The 15,465-nt window shown below is 40.0% G+C and overlaps 1 protein-coding gene across 4 annotated transcripts in view; it reads left to right on the top strand.

Moving 5' to 3' along the window:
• Positions 1–424: 424 nt before the first annotated feature.
• The window catches only part of LOC115581517 (rho guanine nucleotide exchange factor 28-like), a 41,440-nt gene continuing 26,399 nt past the window's right edge, over positions 425–15,465 (top strand). For 3 of the 4 annotated variants that reach the window (XM_030416660.1, XM_030416661.1, XM_030416659.1), the window contains exons 1-10: positions 425–685; positions 1,630–1,673; positions 5,246–5,387; positions 7,390–7,499; positions 7,733–7,919; positions 10,008–10,191; positions 10,538–10,739; positions 11,002–11,077; positions 13,820–13,866; positions 14,447–14,513. In XM_030416660.1, the coding sequence (XP_030272520.1) occupies positions 1,641–1,673; positions 5,246–5,387; positions 7,390–7,499; positions 7,733–7,919; positions 10,008–10,191; positions 10,538–10,739; positions 11,002–11,077; positions 13,820–13,866; positions 14,447–14,513 (1,048 nt within the window). In that variant the 5' untranslated portion in view covers positions 425–685; positions 1,630–1,640. The remainder of the gene's footprint in view (positions 686–1,629; positions 1,674–5,245; positions 5,388–7,389; positions 7,500–7,732; positions 7,920–10,007; positions 10,192–10,537; positions 10,740–11,001; positions 11,078–13,819; positions 13,867–14,446; positions 14,514–15,465) is intronic. The other variant, XM_030416662.1, reaches the window with a different exon arrangement.

The raw sequence follows: 15,465 nt of genomic DNA, 5'->3' as shown, positions 1-15,465 counted from the left end.
TTTTGCCAACCAAGAGGGCACTTTGGCACGCTTTTTTTGGCTCTCAGGCGTTTTTCAACAATTGAGTCACTGCCCCCCCCTTGTGCACATCACTGCTCCCACATGCCTTTGGGTGAACTCTAGTTGAGCTTTAACCAGGTTTCTTCAACAGAGGTTTTCTCTTTGCCACTCTTACACCAGGGTAATTCAGTAACTTGGAAATGATTTTGTATCCATCCCCCGACTTATGCTTCTAAATAACCTTTTCACAGTGTTTCAGAGTTTCTTGGAGTGTTCTTTATGGCGTAATTGTAGCCAGTTCTAGCTAGTGTGAATACTTCTTATTGGCACTGTGTATCAACATGTATCCTTCTTACTTTTCCATCCTCTTCCATTAGAGGTCGCTGTTACCTGGAGAGAAAAAAAACAACCTCGCACATATAAAAAGAGGAATTTGCGTTTGAGCAGACGGAAGACAGAGAGCATCAACAGTGACAGGGAGGAGGATGCTGTGTCAGAGGAGGCTGGGAGCAGCAGCTGCACCGACTCAGCGCCATTTCTCAACTTGTAGCTGTGACACCGACACTTGACGCAGCAGAGAGCTGGTGGAGGAGGATGAGTTAGGTGCTCCTGTGGTTTCTGTTGCTAAAATTCAAACCGCGCTGCTGCAAGGTTTTCCTCTGCCGGAGTTTGAGCTCCTGTGAAGGTAGGTACATCACTAATGTTGACCCTTGTATCAGCTGTTGACTTTCTCTTGTTTGTTCGTTCGTTTTTGGGGGGTGGGGGGGGTTCTGTTTTCTGTGATATTATTGCTAATGTTCGAGTGGGTAAATATAGCACTGTAAAAAAAAAAAAGCCTCACAATTATTCTGTGGCTAAATAGGTCAGCATGAAAGAGTGAGTTCAGTTCATTTGAATCATTAAGAACATGCACAGGCATGTCTCTAAGACAGTGTGCATGTTGTGTTTAAAATAAATATCAAATATAGTGTCATTAACCTCCCAATTTTTATGTTTTCAGTGTCATAAAGCTAGCAACACTTATAAAAAAACCCAACTGCATGCATTCCTCTGGTGTTGGTCTGGCCACGCTTTTCCTTTTCCTCACAGCAACATTTAGCCTGTTGTAATTATGAATAAACAATTATAAATGCACATGTGAAACGATAATGTGATTTCACAGGAAGCGATTTCTTGAAAAATGGTTATTAAGAGCTTGCTGTTGTGTCCAGTTTGGGAAGTGGCCTCTGATTAAGAACAGATCTGAACCCTGCAGCAGTGAAACTCAATAGAGTTCTTAGTTTAGCTCAGACACACACGCACACACACACATACACACATACACATGCAGGAGAGGTATATACACACTGCATGCACATCAGATTTGGGCATATTTGCTGTTCTGGTAGTGTCTCCACTCACCAAGACAGAAAGTATGATCGTTAAAGTCATTATCCTCATACTTGAGATCAAAAGACGATCCTGTCTCATCCTGTTTCGGCGCAGTTAAGGTTTGATAATCTCTTCAGGATCAGAGGAGCGGGATGATTCACCAAAAATAACCAAAGAAGTAGCGAGGAGTCACATGCACGGAGAGTTTTTCCTTGTTGTCTCTCAAATGTCTGATTGATTATCTGTGTTTGCCCCCAGTCGCCTTGCAGATGGAGCTGAGCAGGAGGAGAGTGCCTCTGTATGTGAGTATGTGCTCCAGTTGAGTTTGAAACCAGCTCATCCAATTAATCATAGGAGTTGATTATCTGTCTGGAAAATCTCTGCAAATTGAGTTTGGAATTAGATCAGCAGCCTCATTTATAACGACCGACACAGACTTTGGGCTCATAACCAAACAATTATGTTTAATGAAAATGCCTCTAATGTCATATCTGAAAAGAAGAACAGCTTTCTATTTGTGCGTCCATACAGTTCTTGTAAAGTCACCGTATGTACAAATTCAGATTTGGCAGTTGGGTCAACGAGGACGCCATGATGACAGGAGACTGATGTTTTCCACTTTGATCAAACAGGGACTTTATTGGTCTTTGAATGAAACATTTCTGTTGGATTATTTGAGCTCTGAATCATAGTTTCGTCGTAAGAAAATAGTCCTATCCATCAGTACTACAGTGACAAAAGCAGCCTGTCATTTGTGTGCATACCTGGCAAATCAGTAACTCTGTGATTCATTTATAGTGATGTTTTTTTATTCGCGTTTCAAAGGAACTTGTGTTTGCAATCGGTTTGATTTGTGATGTCTCTGCTCGTGTTAAACCTTTGAATGGATCTGTTGTCTGCTAAGGTCAAGCTGTAGTCAAACAGGGCAGGACTGCTGTCAAATATTTTTCACTAGGTTCAGTCTGGGATCTTATCAATGTGCACAAACTTTAAAGCGGACCAATTCTTTCTGCAGATCAAAGAGGGAGTACATTATTCACAAATGCTACTAATTTGACATGGGTTTAACCCTGTTTTCTTTTTACGTTAGGTTATTTAAAGGCCATAAAACCTTAAATGTGGACGTGCAATCTTGTCCATTTCATGTGATGGGACACACTCAGCTGTGCTTTCTTTCTACCGATGCCCACAAATGAATCAATGACTTAATAGACTTAGGGAAAGTCTTAATTTTACTGTATGAGGCTTGGAGCAAAATGCCAGTAAGACACACTAATATGCTCACAGTGGTGCTGCTAGCATGCTGATGCTAACATTTGCTAACTGCCACTTAACATAAAGTGGAGATAAACAGTAGTTGAATTAGTCTTGCAGGAATTTGATCAAAAACCAAAGTATCGGTAATTTGGGAACCATTAAGTACGAAATGTTGTGCAAGTCGAACAGAGGTTGAGGTACTTTAACTACATAATTGGAAACTTTGACCTGCTGGTGGTGCCAAATCAAAAGCCAGAAGATGACCAACGTTATTGGGATTCAAACCTCCGTGCACCATGTATATCAAAGTGAAAATGCATGGCAGTTCAACTCATACTTGTAAAAGTATCGGACCAAAACAACTAAAACATTAACCTTGTTAAAGTCAGGAGATCTCTAAAATCAGTGGAGTCCATCTTTTTATTTTTTAATGCAGCATCATTTAGTTTCAAAGCCTGTTTGTATCCATTCTGCCTCTGGCAGCGCTGACTGTCTGATGTTCAGCATTTCATCTAGTAGCCAGCAGCAATGCACGATATTGACCCTATAAAGGGAAATTTGTATTATCGGCTCTATTTATCTGATATAATGAAATTAGCCAATAAATAGAGCCAATAATACAAGTGGAATTGTCTTCATTGAATGAGCACAGCATCTACACACTCTGATACAATTAACACATTACAATTTGCTGATTATTTAACAATAAACAGCAATAAACGCAGAAGAAGAAGAAAGAGAGAGAACAAAAGGAGAATTATTTGTAAATAATTATCCATAATCTTATTGGTAACGTCCATTAAAAGCAGGAAATTATCAGTTATTGGCCGAGAAAAATCCATATAGTGCATCCGTCAAGGGCAGAGTTTCATCAGTGGTCGACATCTGGTCAGTCACACAGAGGTGAGGAGTCTTAATGAGAGCATCAGACAAGCTATATGGACATAAAGCTGGTGGTAAATCTGATGTTCTCTCTGTGCCACAGAATAGACGAGCAGCGCTAAAGAAATGGATGTGTGAATCTGAAGGTGGGATTAGGTGAGACACGGGGGCATGGATTACTCACTGAGTCTCTTTCTGAGAGGGTGGGAGAAATAAAGAGATAAACCTCTCTGTTTTATAGCGTGAGAAATCAGGTCAGCTGTTGAGGTGATGCAAGGCTGTCAGATAGACTCTCCTGAGAAAAAAAGCGAGAAACTATAAGAAAAAATACACTCTTACACTCTCATACCATCCATTCTAATCTGTAATATTCATTGCATTCAAGCTCAGTGTTATAATTTACATTTTTGCTGTACCTTCTTTCCTTCAACCTGTCTACTTTGCTCCTGCCTCTTTCAATCGTTTGATCTGTTTCCCAGAATAACCCACACAGTGTGTCTTGTGACGCCATTGCCGTCTGGTCTCTTGAGGCCACTGTAGGTGGACAAATCGATGTCTTCTACAAAAGATTTGTTCTTGGATGTTGGTGGAAAGCTGCGGCAATAAAAAAGCACGCTGTTGGCACCAGAAGGTTTTATTTATTCTGAGGGACTGAAGCAAAAAGTGCACATTTAGTCATTATATCTAATTGTAAAAGACGTGCGCTAAAGCTCAGTTACACATATTAGATATCCAGACACTGCAGCCATCTAAACAAACAGCATGGGCTCAGAAATGTTTACAGCTGCTGAAATAGTTTCATATTGATAGATGCTGATAAAAAGATGCCGTGCTTCAGGTGTTGGTTGTCCTATGTGACAACCTGGTTAAGAGACTCAACAATCAAGAGCAGAAGAGTATTATTGAGTCTCATTCCTAGGGTGGGTCGGTCTGAGACACACACCTGAAGCGCTGGTATTTGACGACCTGGGGATGAGAGTAGCTTACTCCGCATTTAATACCATTCAAATTGTGCCCCAGGAGAAATCTACCTGTGTTGGACTGAATTGGACAGGAATTTTTCCTGGTTAAAAAATGATAATTACCACAATAGTAAACCCTGATTTCTGTATCCTTTTAACTTCAGTTTTTTGAACCACTTTATTTAGGTGAAGTTTTTGTGCGGCTATATTTGAGTATGTTCTTCTCCATCATTTTGATACTGGTATCATAACTCAGGAAGGTTATCAGCTCCATTATCAAACCATGTCAAATGATATCCAGCCCTAGATAAACCAATGAACCAATGAAATGCTCATCCTTTGCCTCATAAGTGAGGAGTTACAGTGTAGTGAGGCTGGTATTCAACATGTTGGCACACCCACATCTGACATGTGCGAAGTTTTATTAAAGGCCCCTAATCAGCGTACAAATCAGCGTGACTGTTCTGGCCCATTTCACCTTCTTCAGACTCAGATCTGAAGCCTAAAGTGTTCTGGCCTGTTGGGATCAGGGCAGGTCTTTGCACTAGACACTAAGACATTCCTGTTTTTATTGAGGGGGATGTTTTATTGTACCCTTGGGAGGAATGCTGTCAAGGGATTTGGTGTACTTTAGAGAAATGTAGAACACTGCATCAGAATAGAATCAGATTCTAAATTGAGCCCAAATCTTTAGGAACAGAAATATTTGTTCCTCTCTTGCATCTTTCTTTTTTATTTCCCCCCTCGACCTCTCTCACCTCTGTCTATCTCAGGGCCAGGCGAAGGTATTTGCACTGCTGGAGGGTTTAGACACGGTGCCAGAGGATGCAGAGGTCTACATTGTTTTGGAAGGATCCACACTGGTCCATGTCACCAGGGCTCAAAGTGATGTCATGCTCTGCTTTATAGTGCCTGGTATGTGCATGTGTATGTGTGTACGGTGTGTAATGTATTCCTGTGTTATTGTGTGTGTGCTTTCATGTCTTTTGGGGGGAATTTATTTAAGATTACTTATGTATGTATATATATATATATATATATATATATATATATATATATATATATATGTATATATATATATATATATATATATGTATATGTGTATATATATATATATATATATATATATATATATATATATATATATTAGGGCTGTCAAAGTTAACGCGTTAATAACGCTAGCGTTCCTCTGCATATTTTAACAGAAAGTTTGAATTTCAAGTGGTACTTTTTATTGTTTTGCTGCACCGGAGCCATGGCGATCATCAGTGTGATACTGACTGACAGAAAGCAGCACACTGCGTGAAAAAGGCGAAGAAGAAAAACGTGCAGTGTCAGTGGACACCTCTTCTTCCTTAATTTTTTTAAAAATAAAAAATTATACCCGACATTTATTTGGAACCAGCGGTTATTTACCAAAATATACATCTGCACCGGCGTTTAAAGGGACCCTGTGGATAACTGAAACCCGTATATTATTTGGTCATTTACGGTATGAACGGCAAACTACTTTCGAAACACTGCCAGATGGTTCGGTCGATAGGACAAAAGTTATCTGCATGTACTATCGACATGAAATGACTTACCATCGAAGTACATTGAGTCTCAAATATCACTTGCAAGCCAAACACAGGGCAGATGCAGAGAGCCCCCCCGCCAAAAATGTTCATGATGCAAGCATATTTGTCCTTTCTTATGTTGTTAAAAGTATTAAGAACATTAAAAAATACATCAAGGTACATTTAGAACAGAAAAAAATGTGCCAAAAAAATTGCGATTAATTTGCGATTAATCGCGAGTTAACTATGGACAAAATGCGATTAATCGCGATTAAAAAAATTAATCGTTTGACAGCCCTAATATATATATATATATATATATATATATATATATATATATATATATATATATATATATATATATATATATATATATATATATATATATATGTGTGTGTGTGTGTGTGTGTGTGTGTGTGTATATATATATATATAGCCTGTTATGTACTCAGGAGCAGTATATCACTGTTTGAATCTTCACACACACACACACACACACACACACACACACACACACACACACACTGTCTGTGACTTGTGGTCTGGAAAGACACAGAATCTTATCAGCTTCCTCTCAGGAGGGAAACAGCTCCATAAACAATATGTCAACATAACTGAGCCTGTATGTAGGTTGACACAGACAGCAGGCAGTCCTGCAGACTTGTGCTCTCTCTACAATAGCTGGATCATTAAGACCTAAAATAATGTCGTAAATAATGCTTTTATTTGCGTTCAAAATGAAAATCTGTGATTTTTCTTTTGCCACGTTCAGACATTTTCTAAGGCACTGGGCTCTGGATGGAAATATATAGCCCATACCAGTGGTTATGTATTTTTAGCAGAGGTAGGAGTGAGTCAAACATGTGCAAGTCACAAGAAGGTCTTAAGTCCAACTCCCAGCTTACCGTGGTGAGAATCAAGCAAGTCAAGTCCCACGATTGTATTTACATTAACAATACGTATTTTGAATTAAATGCATAATACATTTGAATTTGCATAAACTTAATGTTAGCTTTCTAGCTAATGTTTGATCACCAAATAAATTAACCAATAAAGACACATTCACCTACCTTTCTTTGTGGTTTTTGTTGTGACACTGATGACGTGTCATTGATTTTTGAGCTGCAGACCTCGCATGAAACTGTATTCTTCTTACTACTGGCATTGACATCTTTATCCATGTATCCATATTGAATTATTAATTATTATTAACAGATAGCTGTTCTGTTGGTGTTCACTGGTCTGCCGTATCTGAAGTATCAAGTTTCAAAGACAAATTTTAAGTTCTCATACAACAGCTCTTCTTCATATAAACGATACATAAATGTGTCTGACTTTTGCTGCATTGTGTCCTTTAGGACATAACCTGGCTGAGATGGTCTCTGTCCAGGCCTACCTGTGCTCAGAAACCACACCCCTAACCTGGGTGGGCGGAGCTTCGCTGGAGTATGTCCAAGATGATGCTCAGGTATGGAATACATATATATATAATATGATCCAAAAGATTGGATGTAAATTTGTGCATTCCTGTGGTAAAAATTCAAATCAAAAATTGAACTGGTAAACAATCACAAAAGAGTCATGAAATTCCCCAAACATGTTGAATTGTGAAAATATTGCATAGCGGTCGTTTTAAAGTTTTTTTTGCATTGAGCACCAGCTACACAGATTGTATCTTATTCATGACTGCGTTATTCTCAGGACTTGGCAGAGCACCTGGTAATCCATGGACATTGCCTGACCTCCACGGATCACAAGGAGCTGAGCAGCCTCTTCAACCTGGGCCAGGAGAGCTCTCGCTGGGCTATGGATCGTCGCGTGGCCCTGGCCATGGCCAACCTGAATATCCCCCAAAACTGGAATGTACTCGGGAGCCTCAGTGGAGACGGTGAGAGCAGGATTATGTTATCTTGCTGAACAGGCATTCCTGTGCAGATATGGTCACCGAAAAGCACACTGTATTTAGTTTTTATTACATATAGTGCATTTAGTGAGCAGAGATACCTCATCTCCCAGAATTGAGCTGAAAACCTGGAGCAGGTGAACTGTTACACTGTGTTCCTCTTCACTTCCCTTCTCCATTGCCATCTTTCTCATTTTCAGTGCTCACTGGGCTGAAATCGGAAGTGAACACGGTCACATGTGACCTTCTGCTGAATTCATCATAGCCAATTAAGCAGTATGTAATGTGGTTAATAGAGCCTTTCCATCTGGAAGTAGCCCGAGGCAATGCTCAATAAATCTTTGTGTGAGTGTGTGCGCGCGCGTGCGTGCGTGTGTGTGTTTGTGTGTGGCTGACAGCGATATTTACTAGATGCCACCATCTGTTTGTATGAGTGTTTGTGTGGGACCACCTACATAAACAACAAACTAGATTAAGCGTTAATACAGTTATGGCAGTCTGTTTCATTGCAGCGTCTCCCTCTAAATGTCTGCAGTTGATTTGATAAGCACTGCTTATGACATCACTCCATTGCCAATGCTGTATGCGACTGAATGATCATTCCCTAACCTTCCTCTATTTTCCTCCCATTAGTTTGTAGTGCATTCTGTATCTTTAAAGGCACCAGAAAACCTTAATGTGTCACCCTCTCACAAAATCGAGATACTTTGTGGAGTCTTACAAATATAATTTTCTCTCTGAATTGAAAAGTTACCATTGCAATTTTGGCACACACCTGGCAGAAGTGTTATCTTAAGAAATATGTCTTTATAGCTCAACAAAGCCTGAACTCAGGTGGGTTTTTGAATGGAGAACATTTTCAGACAAATAGAAAAACTGACTTTTTAAGAGCTGAAGAGGAACCTTTAGCTCCGTAACGCAAACCTGGATCTGACAACACCATTTTCCGTCTCTTTTATTTACAAGAATGTAACCTCATTTCGCAAAGAGAAAACAATGAATCTCTTGTCAAAGTAAGTTAAAGTATGTCTTGTAGTCCTTTCATCACCTGTCAACCTAATTTTTCCCAACACGTTCTAGTGAAACAAAGGACAGAAATACAGCCTTAAACTCAAATAACTTTCCATTTAGTTTATATTTTAAGGATACCACATGAAACCAAATATGTAAGCTTTTGCTCTAAAACATCCCTGCAGGGAATACCAATTGTGATTAATGTTTGGTTTGATTGATTGTGTTCGGTGGTCTTATTTGAGGCCTCTAATTTATGCTGACCTGTCTCTATTTTCAATAAGGATTTGACTCCTGACTCCTGCCATGCAATTGCAGTGTCAGACAGTCATTCTGATTCATTTTTAACTGAGACAAGGGGAAACCTGCATCTTTCAAGTCATTCCAAATTTCTAAGTCCGTCAACATGGCTTAAGGCTCAGCTTGTACTGGTTTATGAATAAAATGTAAGGTAAAGTGATTACAGTATGTTTAAGTGCCATTTAAGGATAATCAGGATAATTGTGACATGAAATTTCCCATGCTTAAATATGACCCAAACAGAACACAACTATTTTACCAGGGAAGGACAACACATCAGGTTATAACAAGGGTATATACCCTCATATCACGATTATGAAAAAATATCAATATATTGAATTTATGCTAAATTTTTGAAAAACACAGCAGCACTTTTCCAAGCTCACTAGTTGCTGTAGCTGTTACCTGGATACAGATCTTGTTGCACCAGGTTGAGTGGCAGCCGCAGAAATAAGAAACTGTCGCTGCTTTTTAGAAAAGCTTTTATTGCTTTAAAGTGGGTCAGTGGAGCAGAGGGACCCAGAGCTGTGCAAGAGAAGAAATCAATCATTGACATTTAGGTTAATTATCACAGGGAGGTGGTTATCGAGATGACATTCTTGACATGTTAGTTCCCACCTATTTTTCTCCCATTCTGCCACTGGCTTATTTCTTTCTCATCCCATTGTTAATATCACCTCCATCTTACATTCAGCCACTGCGTTAGATCCAACTGCATACTTAGAACTCTGTTCTGTCTTTTATGTGATTATATTTCTCCAGAGCACAGCCTCAGGGAGTCTCCCCTCCACCTGGCCGTGAGATGGAGTCTGTATTGGCTGGCAGAGCTGCTGCTTTGCCAGCCAGGGGGTCTGATGGCTGTAAGTCTGCCGAACGAAGACGGAGTCACGCCGTTGCAACTGGCACAGACAGCAGGCAACTCTGAGCTCCTGGAGCTGCTTACACAGTAAGATTATCAGCTCCAGCAGGGCACTTCAGGGAGACACACTGACAAATGAATCACTGTTTTGCTGTTACATTATGCATTCAGTGCAGAACTTTCCCACACACTGTAGAAACAACCCAGTTTTACCAAATCCATCCACCTATTAGCTGTACCCTGTTATCCTTTTCGTCATGTCAAAAGGCTGACACATTAAGACACTCAGACTATGGACTGTGGGAGCAAAACGGTGACAGTGACAGTACTTGGAAAGTCTTTGTATGCACATTTTAACTAATTAAAAAAAGTATTCTCTAATCTAATTTTTATTTTCATGTGTGATTGAACTAACACACCTGTTGTGCTGCAGCCCACCCAACCCTCTGGCCACACCTCCAGCAGGCCTGTCCCAGGTGTGGGCAGACCGGTCCCGCTTGCTGAGGTTCTGTCACGACACAGGGAACCTGACTCTAACCGTTAGACAAAACCTGAGATGGAGCTCGGAAGAGAGCCGGCACAATGACATCCTGCTTCTCAGAGAGCGGCTCAGAGATGAGGACTTCCTCAGAGAGGTGAGCTGGTTATCAGTGTCGTCTGGTACTGATATGTGTATAATAAACACAGGATTTAAAACAGAACAACACAGTAAATTATGATCAGTCTATAAATCTTATCATTGGGTGTTTCTTGGAAGACTTTGCATATAAAAATGAATAATGTGTGTGTAGTTTCATCTATAAAGCAAGCACTGACTTAAAATCAGTCCATCCTTGATCAATATATTTGAGGTAACTGCATCCTTGTATTCCTTGAACATTACCTTTCCTCCCACAGATCAAAGCGCTGAGGAGGGAACGGGTAGAGACCATCTTAGAGAAGGAAGAGCTGGTTGATGATCCTACAGAGAACGGTATCATGCCCTTTCTAATCCGTCTGCTGTGTGGGAGTTAAGAGGCTTGGTGAAACTAAACCACCCAGTCTTAACTCTTCCCTTTTATGTTGAAGCTGTCTGACATTTTTGTTCTTTTGGTTTATGAGGCTAGAAACTGTGGATTTAAATCAGGCTACAGTATTGACAGGCATTGACTGCCCACCTGTGGGGGATTGAGGTAATGCAAGGCTGTGAAACAAAATGAAGGCAGGGAAAAGATGTGACTAACAGATTCCTGTAGAGGAAACAGGCTGCTGCTGCAAAAAAACACCAAAGAAGGTTCTAGGATCTAGTGTGAATCTGATCAACAGTGGAGTGAATGAAGGTTGTGTGATCATAAACAACCATACATGTCAGTCACAGATCATTTTATTTTGAAATTTTATGAATCAGTGCTTACAGTTTTTTGGTCGAAACTGAAGCGACATGTTCAAAATTCTTAACACAGTCTGCATTTCCATCATGCAGCTCAGCTCAACAGTTAATCTCATGCCCAAAAGTGTTTCTCACCAACAAAACACTTCATACTTGTCTCAAAAGAAGCTCATTCAACAAAACACTAGCACATTGTCTCACGTTTGAAACACACACAATCACTCTTAACAAACGGAACGACAAAATACTAACAACAAAGAACATTACATCAAATACATCTTATATTTCAAGTTAGAATGATTTTTGTCAGGTAAATCAGTATTTTATAAAGGATCTTTTGCACTATAATGGTTCTAAATTATTGTACATGCTGTAATATATTGCAACAACACTGAATCAGGAATGCAGAGATTTATTCAAGAATATTTGTGCTTTTGCATAAGTACTTCAGGACCATCCAAAAAATAAAGATTACGTAAACAGAATAATGCGGAATCTCAGAATTCCAGGGGTAGAATACAAATTACAGTAAGAGATAAAACTAAAAAACAACACATGTATACTGTAGTATTCAGACCCTGTCATCTGCATTCGGTCACATGTTTTCCTCGACGTCACATCTTATATCTTCTCTGGCAAGGCACCTAGGGTAGAATCTTCTTGAATGTCTGATCCATCCCTGGCAGGCTTCGGGAGAAAGATCTCCACAACCAGCATTCCTTGCATCCAGCAAGGAGAGCTGGTTGTGTGGAGAGCCTTCCTCTCCTGGCTGCTCTTCTCTCTCTACCAACTTCACCTGCTGTTCTTTGATCCATACTTGCACAGGAAAAAGAATCAGAAGCCACTCCTTTTGTATATGCTTTCTAATGAGGCTAAACGCAGATCACCTGAACCAGTTTTCAGCTGAAAACTACCATCAGCTGTTTGGAATTGCGTCTTCGTTTTATTTATTTTTATTGTCAATATTTTGATATAATTTTCAATAGATTTCAATGTGGCTGCAGCAGAAATTCCCAGTATTGTTTCCCCTATCATTCTGTTTTGAGTGTGTTTTTAACTGTTTTGAACAAAGTGTGTTAGCATTTGAAAAATGTGCTGTTAAAGCATAGTGTTTTGCAGGTGTGAACTAGTGAATGAGAAAAGACTTCATCCATTTCGGTGACTGTGGTCACTGAATGCACTTCGTCTGAAAAGCAATGAAAAGTGAGACACAGTTTAGCCCACACGCATTTCTGTTTTGAACATGTCGCTTCAGTTTCGACCAATGTGTCTTAGCAATCGAAAAAAACTGTTAATACAGTGTACAAGAATAGCAGAGCAACCAAGCTTTATGTTTAAAAGCTGTGCTGGAATTATTAGTTACATTAATCAATAAGCTGACTGATTAATTTAACAATTTGATAGTTTAGCAGCATTTAGAGATGGTTCAAGCAATTATTCAAAAAATAATTTAAAAAAAAAGCACCATTACATAATCAGTGCTGTTAATTTCATGAATTGCATGATTATGTTTTTATTTTTTCTAATTCTTGCATGAGAGAAGCACCCAAAAATACTGACAGCAAAAGCAGTGTCATATGTCCTGTGTAAGTGTATATAGCTGAGGCTAATTTCCAACGCCAGTCTTTTGATGGGCACACAGTCTTAGATAAAACAATTAAAACAAACAAACAATACACGTGAACTCAAGCACACAAGCCTTAAAAGACCAGTAATAAAATGAAAATATTTAATGAGTTACCCAGATGGAGTTTAGAAGGTCACAGTGTCTTTTATAAGATTGTTCTTTACCCTCTCTGTCTCTATCTCCCTCTTGCTGTGGAGCGACATCAGAGCCAGCTGGCATCACTGTATCACACTTGAGTGAATGTGTTTTATGGCGTCACACTGAGGCACAGAAAGACCTTTGTCAATATAAGGTTGTTCAGTGTTTTTACATCATCTCCTTCCTCAGCATTTGCTTTTTGTTTCTCATCCACACATGTAATTTTTTTGTCCCTGACTATTTCTCCTTTATTGGCAGCTTCTACTTCCCTCTCCTACATTTCCTGCCTTTATGTTTTTTTTACATGACCCCAGGCCTAGTATCAAAACCACCCAAACACTAATTTCTGTGTGTCGCTGCTTCTTTTCTGGCGTTTAATCATACACACCGTGTCCTTTGATCTGGGATGAACATGGTAGTTAAATGAACAAAACGGGATCAAGGCCACACGGTTAGGTTATGAGAAGAAAAATAAGACTTTACATGGTACATACATCGTTAAAGGCTAACAAACATCTGTGCATACTGAGACCTTCTTGAAGTTTAATGGCTGCGTCTGAGTATGTTTTCTCTTCTTTCAGCACTGTATTCTGATATCAACGGGGGAACGTCTGCTGTAGAAGAAAATGTGAGCATTTGATCACTTTCTCATAATAATTCACATACACAAAGTGTTGGACTAAAAATGTGTCGACCCTTGCTCTTAATCTCCCAACAAATTGTGCCTGAACAGCTTTACCTATTGTAGAATCACCTTTCCAGAACTATTTTTCTATTTTTCAACGACAGGTGTTGCTTAAAAGAATCCCATATATCTAATTTCAAATGATAAAACTCTCAAAGCTCCACTCAGTATAGCTAGTGGTCACAGCAGGAACAAGGCCCTCAATGCCCCACATTGTTTCACTTTCATTGTCAAGGTGTTGGAGTTGGCACCTTGCACACGCCCCTGAATAGCCGGCTGTGTGTTTGGTCAAGTGTGTATTTCATGTTTGGAGAAGTGTGGCGTGCGCACATGATCCTAGTCATCCGATAGGACTTGTTTTATGTGGTACAGATGGTTACCTAATTGATCTTAGACACTCACCAAACACTTGTGTTTTTGTACTTAGTTCTACTTGTGTTTTTTTAGTTTCTGTGGTGTGCTTATAGTCTGATGAGAAAGTCTCGCTGCTGTTTGGTGAAAGGTTCCCTGTTTCTTCACTCAGGACTACGAGGAGCCACTGATGTTCTGCCTGAACGAGGAGGACGAAGAGGACGATCGACTGCAGCCTGGTAACTTTTATTGATATTATTTTTAAACTTCCTCCCAGGCAAGGTTACTTTTCTCAGAAGCCTGCTTTTAGATATGGTTTTGATTTTGGAGCTTGCAGTGCCTCAGCTGTAGATTTTGAGCAGACTGAAATTGATCGTTGTTGTTTTAGGTGGCATTATAGTCATTGGAAATCAGCCAAGTAGCTTCTAATCATTAAGTAAGTGCAACTGCAGGAAGCATTTCCTTTCCTGAACAGAACTTGGAACTCAACTCTAATCCTCGGCTACGGCTGTCTACCATCCCCGTGGACTGTAGGATCACATTTCAGCCCGCTGGCTTGTCTTGCCCCCCCTCTCTGGAGTTTTTAGAGTCTTGTCACTCGGTGCATGCAGGGATTGTGGCAATGAGAAGGAATCTTTTTAATATGACATGCAGAGAGCTCTCCTGAGTCATACCCTTCCTGCCAGCATTGACAGGGAGCAGAAATGAACCGTAACTAGGCGGCTGAAGGTGGCTTCACTCTGATCCGCTTCTGGACGGGAAGGAAAGAGGAGGATTTGAGAGTGGGAACATCCTGCGGGTTAATAATTGGCCTGTATTGCTGCAGAGCAGTCTGATGCCTCAGTGTAAGAATGCTGTGGTTACCAGTTGAGGCTTCAGGCTTTATAACACTTGGCACTGGACATCTGCAATCTGAACTTCCTGTGGCTGGTTTTGTTTTCCATGCTATATGGTTTAGCCATTCTTTACTCCGTGTGTGTGTGTGTATGTGTGAGTGCGTCTTTGAAGATTCCCTGCCCGTGACCTCAATCGATCCTTTCAAATGCTTTTTGCGGTTCAGACGACAGAACACTGGCCACTCGGATCCTGTTTCCCCAAGTTTCCCTTCAGTACCATGTTTGAGTAAAATAACATCTCAGACTAAAGGGTGACTCAGGTTTTATACATGTCATTTTTTCAGGATCACAATGC

Source organism: Sparus aurata, chromosome 5 (genome assembly GCF_900880675.1).
Source record: "Sparus aurata chromosome 5, fSpaAur1.1, whole genome shotgun sequence".
Taxonomy (NCBI): domain Eukaryota; kingdom Metazoa; phylum Chordata; class Actinopteri; order Spariformes; family Sparidae; genus Sparus; species Sparus aurata.
The sequence above is the reverse complement of the archived record's forward strand: the minus strand, read 5'-3'. Positions and strand labels throughout refer to the sequence as shown.